Source organism: Oryza brachyantha, chromosome 10, assembly GCF_000231095.2.
Source record: "Oryza brachyantha chromosome 10, ObraRS2, whole genome shotgun sequence".
Taxonomy (NCBI): Eukaryota; Viridiplantae; Streptophyta; class Magnoliopsida; order Poales; family Poaceae; genus Oryza; species Oryza brachyantha.
This window is the reverse complement of record NC_023172.2, coordinates 388,643-401,404: the sequence shown is the minus strand read 5'-3', so window position 1 is coordinate 401,404 and position 12,762 is coordinate 388,643. Positions and strand designations below refer to the sequence as shown.

At 39.6% G+C, this 12,762-nt stretch overlaps 1 protein-coding gene across 1 annotated transcript; it reads right to left on the bottom strand.

Moving 5' to 3' along the window:
* Positions 1–1,005: 1,005 nt before the first annotated feature.
* LOC102707430 (serine decarboxylase 2) lies at positions 1,006–3,554 on the bottom strand. Its single transcript, XM_006661531.2, has 5 exons — positions 3,221–3,554; positions 2,797–3,028; positions 2,387–2,580; positions 2,140–2,273; positions 1,006–1,737 (listed from the first exon to the last, which is right to left on the bottom strand). The coding sequence occupies exons 1-5, from the start codon at positions 3,453–3,455 to the stop codon at positions 1,147–1,149; spliced, it is 1,386 nt and encodes a 461-aa protein (XP_006661594.1). The 5' UTR covers positions 3,456–3,554; the 3' UTR covers positions 1,006–1,146.
* Between the last annotated feature and the right edge of the window lie 9,208 nt (positions 3,555–12,762).

Sequence of the window (12,762 nt, the reverse complement as noted above, 5' to 3'; positions counted from 1 at the left end):
AATTTTATAAAATAATATCATTAGCATGTTATTAAAATAGAATTAATAAAAGTGGTATGATATCTAGGTTTCAGTTATTTTTCCTTTTAAAAATAGGAGAGAGTTGGTGGTGGGGTAGGTCGCAGATTCACTACTACCACCACTACTCATTTTTTTTATAGGAGTATAGATATAGATATAGATGATACCCATTGAACCTAGTGACTTTTTCTACCGGAAAATCTCTCTCAATCTCTCTATCTATCTATATCCATCGGGGTATTTAATTATTTGTCACCCTTAGATTTGTCACTCTTAGACATGTGGGTCCATGATATGTGAGTAATAGACACATTGTGGTAAATATGTAAATGTGGTACTGTAGCAGTGGCAACTATCACTGATGGGAACTAGCGTATTGCCGACATCAAGCCTAGATCCTTGATAGACCTAAGGACCCGCTGCCATGTTTTGCAGTTGTTTCCATGGTAAAGTTGGCTACAAGGGTAGAGCTACAGTACTAAGGTCAAGGTCATGTGCCCCCGACTACTTTCGGCAAGTACACCATGTTTTAAGCATGACATTACAACATTGATAGTTATGTCATGATACCTCGTCATATAAAATTTTCTAGACCCAACAATGAGTGGCTAGGTGAAAAGAGTTGTGATAACTTTGCCAGTAATAGGAATGCAGCCCTGGCAACAGAGTTTGGTGTCGATACGAATATAGGATTAGGATCGATGGCATTTGGGATTCGAATCAGGATTTCAATAACATTAAAGTTGAATCAATCATGCACCTATTATAAGAGATATTGTTATGATAATTTAATGAAGAAGCAAGGGATGTTTCTTTTTATTTGGATACAACCTTACTAGGACAAACATTGTTGGATAGAACTTCCTAAATCTTTCTGGCAAGAAACTCATTTAATATGATTGTCAGCTGTGCTCCTTTTCATATCTTGAAAAGTGATGTACCGTGTTGGTGATGGATCAGAAAAGATTTTAATTTCCTTCAAAAAAGAAATTATTTTTCTTAATGCTTAGAGAAAATGGAAAACGAGCTACATTTGTAATATTTATCATAAGGTTACACTTTAGAAAAAAAACAATAATGTTACAATGAATATGCAACAACCCATATACTTGCCACACTTTGACCTCACATTTTATGAATTCTTAACTTTTTCGCATGCAGGTTGCAATAACAATTTTCCTTGCCAATGTCGACCGCAAGGCATGGAATGTTAAATCCCTTGTCTTGATACCAATCTCTTCTCTTCTTAGCAAACTCTTCAACAAAAACTATGATCTTTTCAAAAGTGACATTTGGCATCACGACAATATGTGCTAAATTTCCCTCACAAGCAAGTTGCCACCTACACACAAATTTTTCATCCTTTGGCCTTTCGAACACCACAATGTTACTTGTTGTAGCACAAGATGCACTTATACCAACTTGCTTCAGTAATACCTCGAGATATCGTGCATTTCCCAAACACATTTGTACTTCTTTCAAAATTCCTTTGTACCCTTTTTTGTTTAATGTGTACCAGAGGAAGATTGGAGCATGACCATTTCGGCTTCCAGTGATAGTTGAGTCCCTAGAAGCTATGTACTCAACATCTGTTGATAGAACTTTAGCATGTTCCAACCTAGTGATGACAACACCACAAGGCATAGGACAACCCATGAATTTGTGTCCAGACACACTGATGGAGCCAATTGTTTTTTTGAATGACACCTTTGGGGCCTAATTGAAATAAGAAGTTACTTTGGTTTAGTTGACATAATAAACATATGAAATATATTTTCACGGTATGCTTCTTCAACAAAACCTCAACCACATGTATATTCTTGTGGCAAGGCCATTCAATACTCTAATGCAAAATACTTGCAACATATGGTTAATCATTGTAATATAATGTAACTAAAAAACTACCTACCTTATATTTCATTATCCTTGTGTGACAGTGGTTGTTTTGTGTTCTATATCTAGTAAGGTTCTGCTTTGAGGTGGTGCTGAGTAAGATCATGGTTGTTGATAGTATTTGGTCAATCAAATAAAATGGTAGCTATTTGAGTGCAGTTCACCATATTGTTAATCATTTATATACACACATGCAAACACAAGAAAAACATGCATGAAACCTACTTGTTTCATAAAGGGTGTCATCATGCCGGAGAGAGCGCCATCACAATGGATGTAGTAACGATTTTGAAATCCACATTTTTCAAGTGTGCTTATTATCTGGTCAATATCATCTACGGCACCTTTGAACGTAGTACCTATAGATCAGCAAAAAAAAAAAAAACAGAGCATAATCAGTCAATGTTGGTGTTACTAGAACATGAATAGATTGGTGAAAACAACTAGATTGACAATGGATATAAAATCTAACCAATATTGGCATTTATAATTGCTGGGCTGTTGGTGTTCTGTAGTAGCCTGGATTTTAAGTCTGCATAATTCATCTCTCCAGAAACTGTGGTTGCAATCCTGATGCACTTAACTCTATACATTTTAGCCGCCTTAAAGACAGAGTAATGTGAATCATATGAAGCATACAAGATCCCATCAGGAAAAAGCTCTCTCCTGTAGTACAACACAACCATTAGTTTCCAAACAAGCCAACACAAGAGTAATAAAGATGGACTAAATAAAAGTTTTACTAATTGGCCACTAGTTTAATTGATTTTGTTGGAGCATATGGAATTAAATTCTGCTTTGCACTGATAAAGTAAGTGTTCAGCTTGATTTATCCTTTGAAATGGTAAGAAATGTAAATGAAATTAGTGAATTAGTACTGACCCAAGCAGTAGGCCATATAAGTTGCCTTCCGTTCCACCGCTGGTGATGTACCCCCAGTACTCATCTCTTTGCACCTCCCAGAAATCAGCAAACCAATGCAATACTGCTACCTCAAATTGTCTCGAGTGAACACTGCTGTTCACCTTACAAAACGGGTCACCGGCATTATTCAGGGAAAAGTTCAGAAAAGGTGCAAGAGGGCTGAAGTCGTAGTCCAAGTTCAGTGGATAACCTATAAATATAAGTGAATTAATCAATACGTATTTGCTGAAACAAAGAACAACAAAATCTGTTGCATAATCCAAGGCAATCCTAATCTTTATTTACAAATTTTTATATGTGCAGAGAAAAGTTTAATATCTGATAATGTTGAATCTAGCTACACTTTTTTAATTTTTATATGTGAATAGCAAGAGAGGCATACCGAGATGGAAGGCAGACCTATGTTGGAGGTGCTGAACATAGCCTGCCATTAACCTGGCTATCCCTGCCTTCTTCTCAGCAACCTCTGTCTCGTCCACTGGAGGCTCCTCAATCTCCAACCCTTCCAATATCACCTGCCTCACAAGCTGCTTCTCTCCCAGCATGTCACAAGCTGCTGCAACAACATCCACCTGATGATCGTTGCAACAAACTTCTTCTGTGTTCAACAGTACCATCTTAATCTTAGCTTGTTGATGTATGTGTATGTATCACACTAGTGCAGATTAAGACAGGTGCAAGACAAGAATTGGGTGGTGATAAGCAGGATTAGCCAATGAACACAAGGGATGGAGTGATCTGGAGGAGCCATGCTGGCTATTTGTAGTGCACACATCGATCTCTAGACAAACTACTGGCCACATCAGATGACCTGTGATCCATGATACCCCTTATCCAATGTACCTAATCCACATTTGATTTTAAATATGGATTATTAGGTGAAAAAACATAAAAATCTTGATCTCATATGCATACAGATTACGTCTGAACATTCTTCCTAATTTGACCAAAAGTAAAGTGCAATCTATGTATCTTCCATGTCAGAAGCCAGTAACTTCTAATTACACCCCCCCCCCTCCCTCCTCTTTGTGCTTTTGTTCATATTTGCATGCCAAAAATTAAATTTTTAACCTTAAATTTGAAGTTAGTTTTGCGGTTTTTCATGGAAGTTTATTTTTTAGCCTTGGCTTTTAGATTGCTACCAATACATATATAAAAAGTTTTATTTATAAATTATTTTTCGTTTGCAAATATACTGTTTGGTTTTTTCTTCACAGTCACCCACTTGGTTCCTTTATACATATATATGTATATGGACGAAAATCTGGTGGCCAGTGTGTCATTATATTTGAGAGGTTATCCAACAACTTCATTATATTCTTCAGCTGCGTGTAATGGAGAATGAAGTTGGTATCTATTGGCATCAATCTATGCAACTTGTCTATATCAAATGTTCGAGATGTGAACCGACAACTTTCCTGTTCAATCGGAGAATACAACTTAAATTCTTTCCCAATGAAACCATATATATGTAGTTTAACTTTGATTATCATGTACACGTATTGGAGTAGCTCAGATCGATACTATCACAGAGATTAGTTGCAACAAACCATGCATATTATCAATTAGCAGGGCACGCCTAGCAATTAATAAATTACTAGCTAGCTAGTGTGTATATATATAAATGCTGTGAACCAACTAGGATGAGCGATTGCAGACATGAGCATTACGTAAGTCAAAACACTTCCCTGGTCGATGAGTTGTACGTTTTGTAGCCACAATTTTTGACTAACTAAACTAATCTGTGGGTCAGCTTTTGGTTTTTAAAAGAAAATGTCAAACGGCATATTTGAAAATGAAAAATAATTTATTTATACACATGTTCATAGCGATCTGATATAAAATAAACTTCGATGAAAATAACTAAAAGTCAACTCTAAATTTAAGGTTGAAATTAAATTTTAGTTTATAAGCGTAAGTAAAATCCAAAATAACTTGGGTCGTTTTTATCTGAAATTGGTCGGTATGGCTGGTGTGGGTATATATATTCAGTTTTGCCCAGTATACAGTATTACTAGTACTGTTACTGCACACTTGTCCACCATTGATCGACTGCACGTCATTCATATTAATAACATTGTTAATTAGCATTTAACTATTGTTAGGCATGGGTAAAAGGACAAGGAATGAGAAGGAAAAACAAGGGACAGGTTGAGCTAATCTGGGCCGGGACAAACATGAAGCCAGCCCAGCCCAGCCCAGCCCAGCTAGAAGAAGAGAACCACGGAAATGGGCTTCACTCGAAGCCAAGCCTGTGGGAGATGTATCCTTTGCTTCCCACTAATCCCTATTTTGGAACCCTTATTATATTTTGGTTTTGACTGGGATTTTAGCTTGATTTTCCATACACAATAGAAAGTTATAAGATGTTGTAGTTACGTTATATGTATATACTCAATGGATGCAATGATGCTAAACTATAATATATAGTTCTAAACTTATTCCAATAGTTCTGAAGTTCTTACATTCAGATTAATAAGGATAACGATTGAATCCTAGAGTACAGTAGTAACCCCACAACCACAAGTGACACCATTTACATGCAAGCCGGTTAATCGTTATACAGAAGATCAACTTGAAGTCTGAATTCATGCAAAAACTCTACACAATAAATCTACCACAACAGCCACATGTGAAGCGACGTCGACAGCCAACGGACCTTTGCGAATTTTTTTTCACTTTTCAAACTTTTGAATAAATAATGTTATTACTGAACCTCGAATAAAAACATTTTCACCATATAAACATTTTGATAACGCCACCAACACTGACGTGCCAAGACAATCCTACACACACGGAATAGTTAGCGTGGCAGCATTGTCTTGTCATGCCAGTGTTGGTGGTGTGACAAGCCTGTCATGCCAACCAGTTTGGCGTGACAACTTCTTTTGCCAAGTCAGGAGGGGTGACGTGGCCAAAGAGGATTATATAGTAAAAATATTTTCCTAGTAATCCTAGTAATAGAATTACTCCCTCCGTCTCTAAATATTTGACGCCGTTGATTTTTTTATATACGTTTGACCATTCGTCTTATTCAAATTCTTTTGTGCAATAGGTAAACCTATATATATGCATAAAAGTATATTTAACGATATAAAAATAATTAATAATTATGTAATTTTTTGAATAAGACAAATGGTCAAACGTGCATGAAAAAGTCAACGGCGTCAAACATTTAAGGACGGATGTAGTATTTATTTAAAAGGTATAAAAATGAAAAAAAATCCACCTTTGTTTACAGTGCCCCTGCGTGCAATGGGTTCTTGGGCACAATCATGATAGAAAAAATATTGTTGACAGAACGTCTAAAACATAAAGATAGATGTGTAATAGTGTAACACCTCAGCCCCCAAGTTCACATAGTCCACTCTACAAGTTGAGTGGACCCATGTTCATATTATCACACTTTCATTCTCATAGTGGTATTGTGCTTAGTGTGAGCTAAGTATATAAGCCAGTCCAAACTAAATTCTTCATGCATGAATAATCCTAATAAACAACCAGTTTGGTCTAACAAACTAAACCATTGGGCCTAACGGATCGAACTAGAATAAGAACATACAAACAACCTGTCGACGAAAAGGGACTCAGGATCTCCCATTTCTCAGGAGAAGTTGTGTTGTGGCCCACCGTATCGGTGCATGGGAGGTGGAGCCTGCACCGGTCGGGTTCTTGGGCCCCAACGCCTTCTCATTCTTCTTAATTCACTGGAGGAGGAGAGCGTGCAGACCTACAAAACCTGCATCTATAGACTAGCATGGCGTGCCGCTATCCTGGGTGTTACGCTAGGTTGGGCCCCAAGGCCTCAATACCTTCCTTGGTCCCCTGTGATTCTCTAGAGAGAGAAAGTATAGAGACCTATAATATATACATCTTCAAGGCATTCAAGTAGGTGCACCTTGATATCGGTATCTCCTCCAAGACAATGTCCATTATGAGCACGAGGGTCACCTCTCCAAGGAGGTTTGGTAAGCACTAGCTCCTCGGGCTAGTGTAGACAGAGGGATCCTAGGGCCTGAGCAGGTTGGTCCCCTCGAGTCCCGGCTTTCCCTTAGTTCCTCGGGCCTCTCCGGGGAAGGAGAATGTCGATAACTACAAGATCTACATCTTCAAGGTGCTGAAGTAGAGACACCGGCAACTCCCTCACCGAAGACACTGTAACCAGGTCTCCAACGCATCAGCATGCACCTAAGAGGTGGCGGCCTTTGTGGGTGCCTGCACGGACACATCTGCCCCCAGGAGGAGGGTTGTGTGACACGTCCTCCCCAGCTAGCCGACGCTCCTCACATCACCGAGCTGTAGGACGGTGGACAAGACCCCCTAATGGAAGGGTTCAGCTAGACAGGTGCCGACTGTTCCCCTAGCTTACCTGTCCTAGGTCCCTCTTCCAACACGCTTAGGTACCATGAGCTAGTAGAGCAGTAGTAGTTTCATGGGTTATTTTTTTCCTAGCGGGAAAGGGACATGACTAGATGTAACTCTTCCTGATAAGGTAGTTGGCACTGTAGGCACCCCTTGGACAATAAAAGGGGTAAGCCAATGCTATGGAAAGGGATCGAAGAAAGAAAGAGAGAGAAGAACATACCTTGTACTCACAACCATTTGATAGTAGAAGCATAGGAGTATGGTATTACACCTCTAGGTGGCCTAAACCTATATAACTCCTTGGAGCCTTTTCCTATTAGGATGAACTCATCAAAGTTCAGTCTTCTGGCATTATCTAAACTCACTCCTAAGTTTTCCCCAAGCAAATCCTTGGAACTGTCTTAGGAACAGTCTCGAACAGCATCCCCCACACACTTGCTCTCACCTGCTCCCTGCTAGACCTCGAAAAGGGGGCTCACACTTCCCTACTGCGGGAGTTGATATCCTCCACACAACCCAAAACTCTGTAATGAGCTAGTTCTTTCTAACGCCCTCAATAACCTCATAATATCTGAAACTTGGACTTCTTTGTCTCAATGAAATATTTAGGTGGGGAACCCTTAGGTTGGCAATATCTCACTAGGGTTGGCGTCGGGGTCAAGGCTCACTTTTCCCCTGTGGGGCTTCAAGGTCGAGACCCTAGAATTTTCAGGGGCGGGAGAGGAAAATCCCCGTGGGACCGCAATTTCATATGTGAAAATAGTGGGCCATTGGCAAATGTTTTGGTGCCTTTGTTTTTGATTTGGTAATTATTGGTGTTGTATTACTAAAAATTTATAACTTAAGAACTATGGTTATATTTTAGTGTATTATTATTTATTATGATGTGCTAATTAGAGATAGTCTTTACTCAATTTCGGGGCCCCATCTAGGCCATTAACCCTTGTCTAGGTCATCCAGATATTTTATGGTGTTGATAGATGTTTTTACAAGGTGGAGCCTCATATGCTTGTTGTCTACAAGGAACCACACTTTAGCCAAGTTCATGGCAGAGATCACACGTTTGCGGCGGAGTTCCCATGAACCACATCAAAATGATTCAGATGGATAATGCGGGTGAATTTACCTCAAAGGCGTTCAATGACGATTTTTCAAACATTTTTAATAAATAATTTTATTATTAAATCTCGAAGGAAAATATTTTCATCGAATGAACTTTTTAGCCATACCACCAACACTAACATGGTAAAACAACGGTACACACAGATGTTTGGTGTGGCAGGCTTGCCACACCATCAATACTGGCATGGCCAAAAGGTTCATATGGTCAAAATAATTTTCTTTGAGTTTTATTAATAAAATTATTTATTAAAAATGTTTTTTAAATAAAAAGGTCTCCACTGGCTATTGTTTGACCTTGGACATTATTGTAGAGCATTCAGCTCCCCATGTTAATACTCAGAATTGACTTTGTTGGGTCACTGATAAAAAGGATCGAGTTAATTGACATACTATTGCTACTGGTAGCAATTTGCCCACCACTTGTTGGGGCCACGCATTCTTGCGAGCTGATCAAGTGTATAGGACCGTCTGCATAGCACCCTGCTTCACCCGTCAACTTGCACATGGTCAAGAAAATTCGGTTGTACTCCGTATTACGGTTTGTATGTACTATTAAAATACGATTTCTATTAATATATTTTAAGTACTATAAAGAATATATGCGTGAACAGATACAATGCATGGGCATATTATATATATATACACACACGCGTGAATATGCATTGGCATAGGCTAAGAGATATATCAATAATCAATATATATGATGTATCATTTGACAAATATCAGGTGGACATATACAAATCAACGACATTAAATATTTAGAGACGGAGTTACTATGTATATGCTGATTTCACCAGCCAGCGTACAAAATCAAAAGGTGTGATAAAATGCAACATATCTTCACAAGAGTTTTTGCATGGTATCAGTGGCTAACTCATCCAATTGTTGGAAAAGAAAGATGACATGGTATTGATGGCTAACTCGTCCAACGACCGAGAAAGGAAAATAGGTAATTAGAATTAAGTCAGTTAATACGTGCACTATCTATGTTCTCTTTTTACATGATCTTTTAACACAGTAGCTACTATTTATAACATTACATTACGGTAACTACTTTTTATAACATTACATTAATACAGACAACTATACAACGGAAATTTGCCATTTAACTCTTATAAGTGATCTAGAACATCAAGACACACAACTCTATCCGTTCTTTTTTTTTTCACTTGATCATCTTAACATAACAATTACTTTTTATAATGTAAATGTCTGTTAGTAACCAATTCAAGTCCCTTTTATTTTCTACAATTACTCCCTCCATCCCTAAATGTTTGACGCCGTTGACTTTTTATACACGTTTGACTACTCGCCTTATTCAAAAAATTTACATAATTATTAATTATTTTTATATTATTTTATTTATTGTTAAATATACTTTTATGTTAATCAAAATGGGCTAGGCCCAATTAAAGTTGATTAAAATTCCATTAGCCCACAATGATTGGTAAAGACAATAATATCACCTTGGAGATTTAAAGAGGAGAAGCTCAACTTAAATAGAGAGATTAGTGAAACTCTCCGTTGACTGGTTAAGACCATAGAAAGACCATCACACGCGCGCACCGGCCGTCCGGTCCGGGACATGGCGCGGCGTCGGCTCGTCCGGCCGCTGCGCCTGCCCGTCCTTTCCTTTTTGCAACGGCTGGGACGCGTAAGGTCCGCAGCGGTAATCACGTAACGGAATCGCGGGATCCGGGGACGTAGATTCGGGTTTCCATTGTTCTTCTTCTTCTTCCCGAGGCCAAGGCAGTTTTTTCTCTCTCCATTCTTTTACTCCTCCCTGGTTAACTCGAGTTCTTGCGCCACCTCTCTGTCTCCCCGATTCTGTTCTCTTGCGCGCATGAGAGTTCGGAGCAAGCAGGCCTCCGGAACCTCTCTCGCCAAAGTACCTACTCGGGTAGGTGGGTGCTAAGGTTTTTGGGGAGTGCGTCCGCACGAATGCTCTCTCTCCTTTAACGATGTCGACCGACGGAGCTGTGCACGTTGACGACGATGGCAGCGGCAACGGTGGCGCTGGCAGCAGTGGCAGCGGCAATGGGAACGACAACATCAACGGAGGCAATACTGCCTCGAACACTAGCGGAGGGCCATTCTCAGGGTATACTCCGCTTCCTTTTCTTCTATTTACTTTTTAGAGTGCCTGTTAGCAATGTTTTCATTGCTACACGTACATGAAATGGATGCTTGTGCTTATCATATATTAAGCATGATGGTAGATATTCTGTTCATAATTTTTAGACTATTCCCTATGTTTGTCATGCTTATTGTCTTATTATTTTGGATTAAAATATGCCAAAATGTGACCATATTTTCAACAATCCAAAAACCTTATAGGTCCTTTTTGGTAGTTGGTTTTGCTGCTACCTTGAAACCGCATGCATTTGATGGTTCAAATTATAAGAGATGGAAAGCACGTGCACTGATGTGATTGACAGCCATGCAATGCTTCTTTGTCTCACGGGGCAAACCGACCGAAAGGCCTCTCTCACCTGAGGAGGAGGCCAAATTTGAGTCGACGGATTGCCTGTTCCGTGGGGCATTGATTAGTGTACTGGCCGACAACATAGTGGACGTGTATATGCACATGCCTTCGGGGAAGGAGATGTGGGATGCACTTGAGGCCAAGTTCGGAGTTTCCGATGCTGGTAGCGAGCTGTATGTCATGGAGCAGTTCTATGAATAAAAAATGGTCGATGACCTTTCTATAGTGGAACAGGCTCATGAGATTCAGATGCTGGCAAAGGAACTTGAGAATAACCGCTGTGAATTGCCTGACAAGTTTGTGGCTGGTGGCATCATTGCCAAACTGCCACCTCTTGGTCAGATTTTGCTACTTCTCTAAAACACAAGAGACAGGAGTTCAGTGTTACTGATCTCATTGGTTCCTTGGGTGTTGAGGAGAAGGCAATGGCAAAGGACAGCAAAGGCAAAAAGGTAGAAGGAGGTTCTAGCGCCAATTTGGTGCAGAAGAAGAACCCTCATGCATCTCACAACAACAAGAAGAAAGTCAAGCCTGACGTCAAACCAAACGCCACTACTGTCTTTAAGAAGAAAGGCAAGGGAAAGGCTAAGGGTGACTACTTTGTGTGCAGTAAACCTGGGCATTGGGCCAAGAACTGTCCTGATCGCAAGGACAAGAAGGCGGCCAACCTGGTCATTAGCGAGAGTGGAGGAACATCGGGGTATGGTAATCTTTTACCTACTGTTTTCTCTGTTTTTCATTCACCTGATTGGTGGATTAATACTGGTGCTAATATTCATGTGTGTGCTGACATTTCCCTATTTTCTTCTTACCAGGTCGGGAGATGTTCCTCCTTGTTGATGGGAAACGGGTCACTTGCGCATGTTCATGGTGTTGGTATGATCGATCTGAAGTTTACTTCGGGAAAGACCGTGCAACTCAAGAACGTGCAGCATGTCCCTTCAATAAAGAAGAATCTAGTTAGTGGCTCTCTATTGTGTAGAGATGGTTTTAGACTTATGTTTGAGTCCAATAAATATATTGTTTCTAAATATGGAACTTTTATTGGTAAAGGCTATAACAGCGGAGGCTTGTTCCGCTTTTCTTTGAATGATATGTGTAATAATAAAGTTGTGAACCATATTTGTGAGAATGATGAGTCCAATGTGTGGCATTCGCGACTCTGTCATGTGAATTTCGGTTGTATGATGCGCTTAGCCAACATGAGTTTAATTCCAAAATTCACTTTAGCCAAAGGTTCTAAGTGCATACTTGTGTTCAGTCGAAACAACCTCGCAAGCCTCACAAGGCAGCAGAGGCGAGAAATTTGGCACCTCTAGAACTTGTTCATTCATATTTATGTGAAATGAATAGTGTGTTGACTAAAGGTGGAAAGAAATACTTCATGACACTGATAGATGATTGCACTAGATTTTGCTATGTGTATTTGTTAAAATCAAAAGATGAAGCGATGCATTACTTTAAGATTTCTAAGGCTGAGGTAGAAAACCAACTAGAGAGGAAAATCAAACGTTTGAGGTCTGACAGAGGTGGAGAATATTTTTCCAATGAATTTACATCCTTTTGCGAAGAGCTTGGCGCCTCCCTATTCACCCAAGTCAAACGGGATAGCCGAAAGAAAGAACCGCACTCTAACTGAGATGGTGAATGCCATGTTAGATACCGCGGGACTATCTAAGGAATGGTGGGGTGAGGCAATTTTGACTGCTTGTCATGTCCTGAATAAAATTCCAATGAAGCACAAGGAAGTAACACCATTCGAGGAATGGGAAAAGAAGAGGTTAAATATCTCTTACCTACGCACATGGGGTTGTTTGGCAAAGGTGAATGTACCTATAGTCAAAAAGCGAAAACTTGGACCAAAAACCGTTGACTGTGTGTTCCTTGGTTATGCTATCCATAGCGTGGGTTATAGATTCTTAATAGTAAACTCTGGTGTACCAGACATGTGT

What these genes read in the sequence shown, in the direction of transcription:
- LOC102707430 (XM_006661531.2), bottom strand. Translation starts at nt 3,455, where the DNA reads ATGGTACTGTTGAACACAGAAGAAGTTTGTTGCAACGATCATCAGGTG. An exon ending in TAGGTCTGCCTTCCATCTCG is followed by an intron (nt 3,029 to 3,220) that starts GTATGCCTCTCT and finishes TTATATTTATAG; the next exon opens with GTTATCCACTGAACTTGGAC. An exon ending in AATTATAAATGCCAATATTG is followed by an intron (nt 2,274 to 2,386) that starts GTTAGATTTTAT and finishes GCTGATCTATAG; the next exon opens with GTACTACGTTCAAAGGTGCC.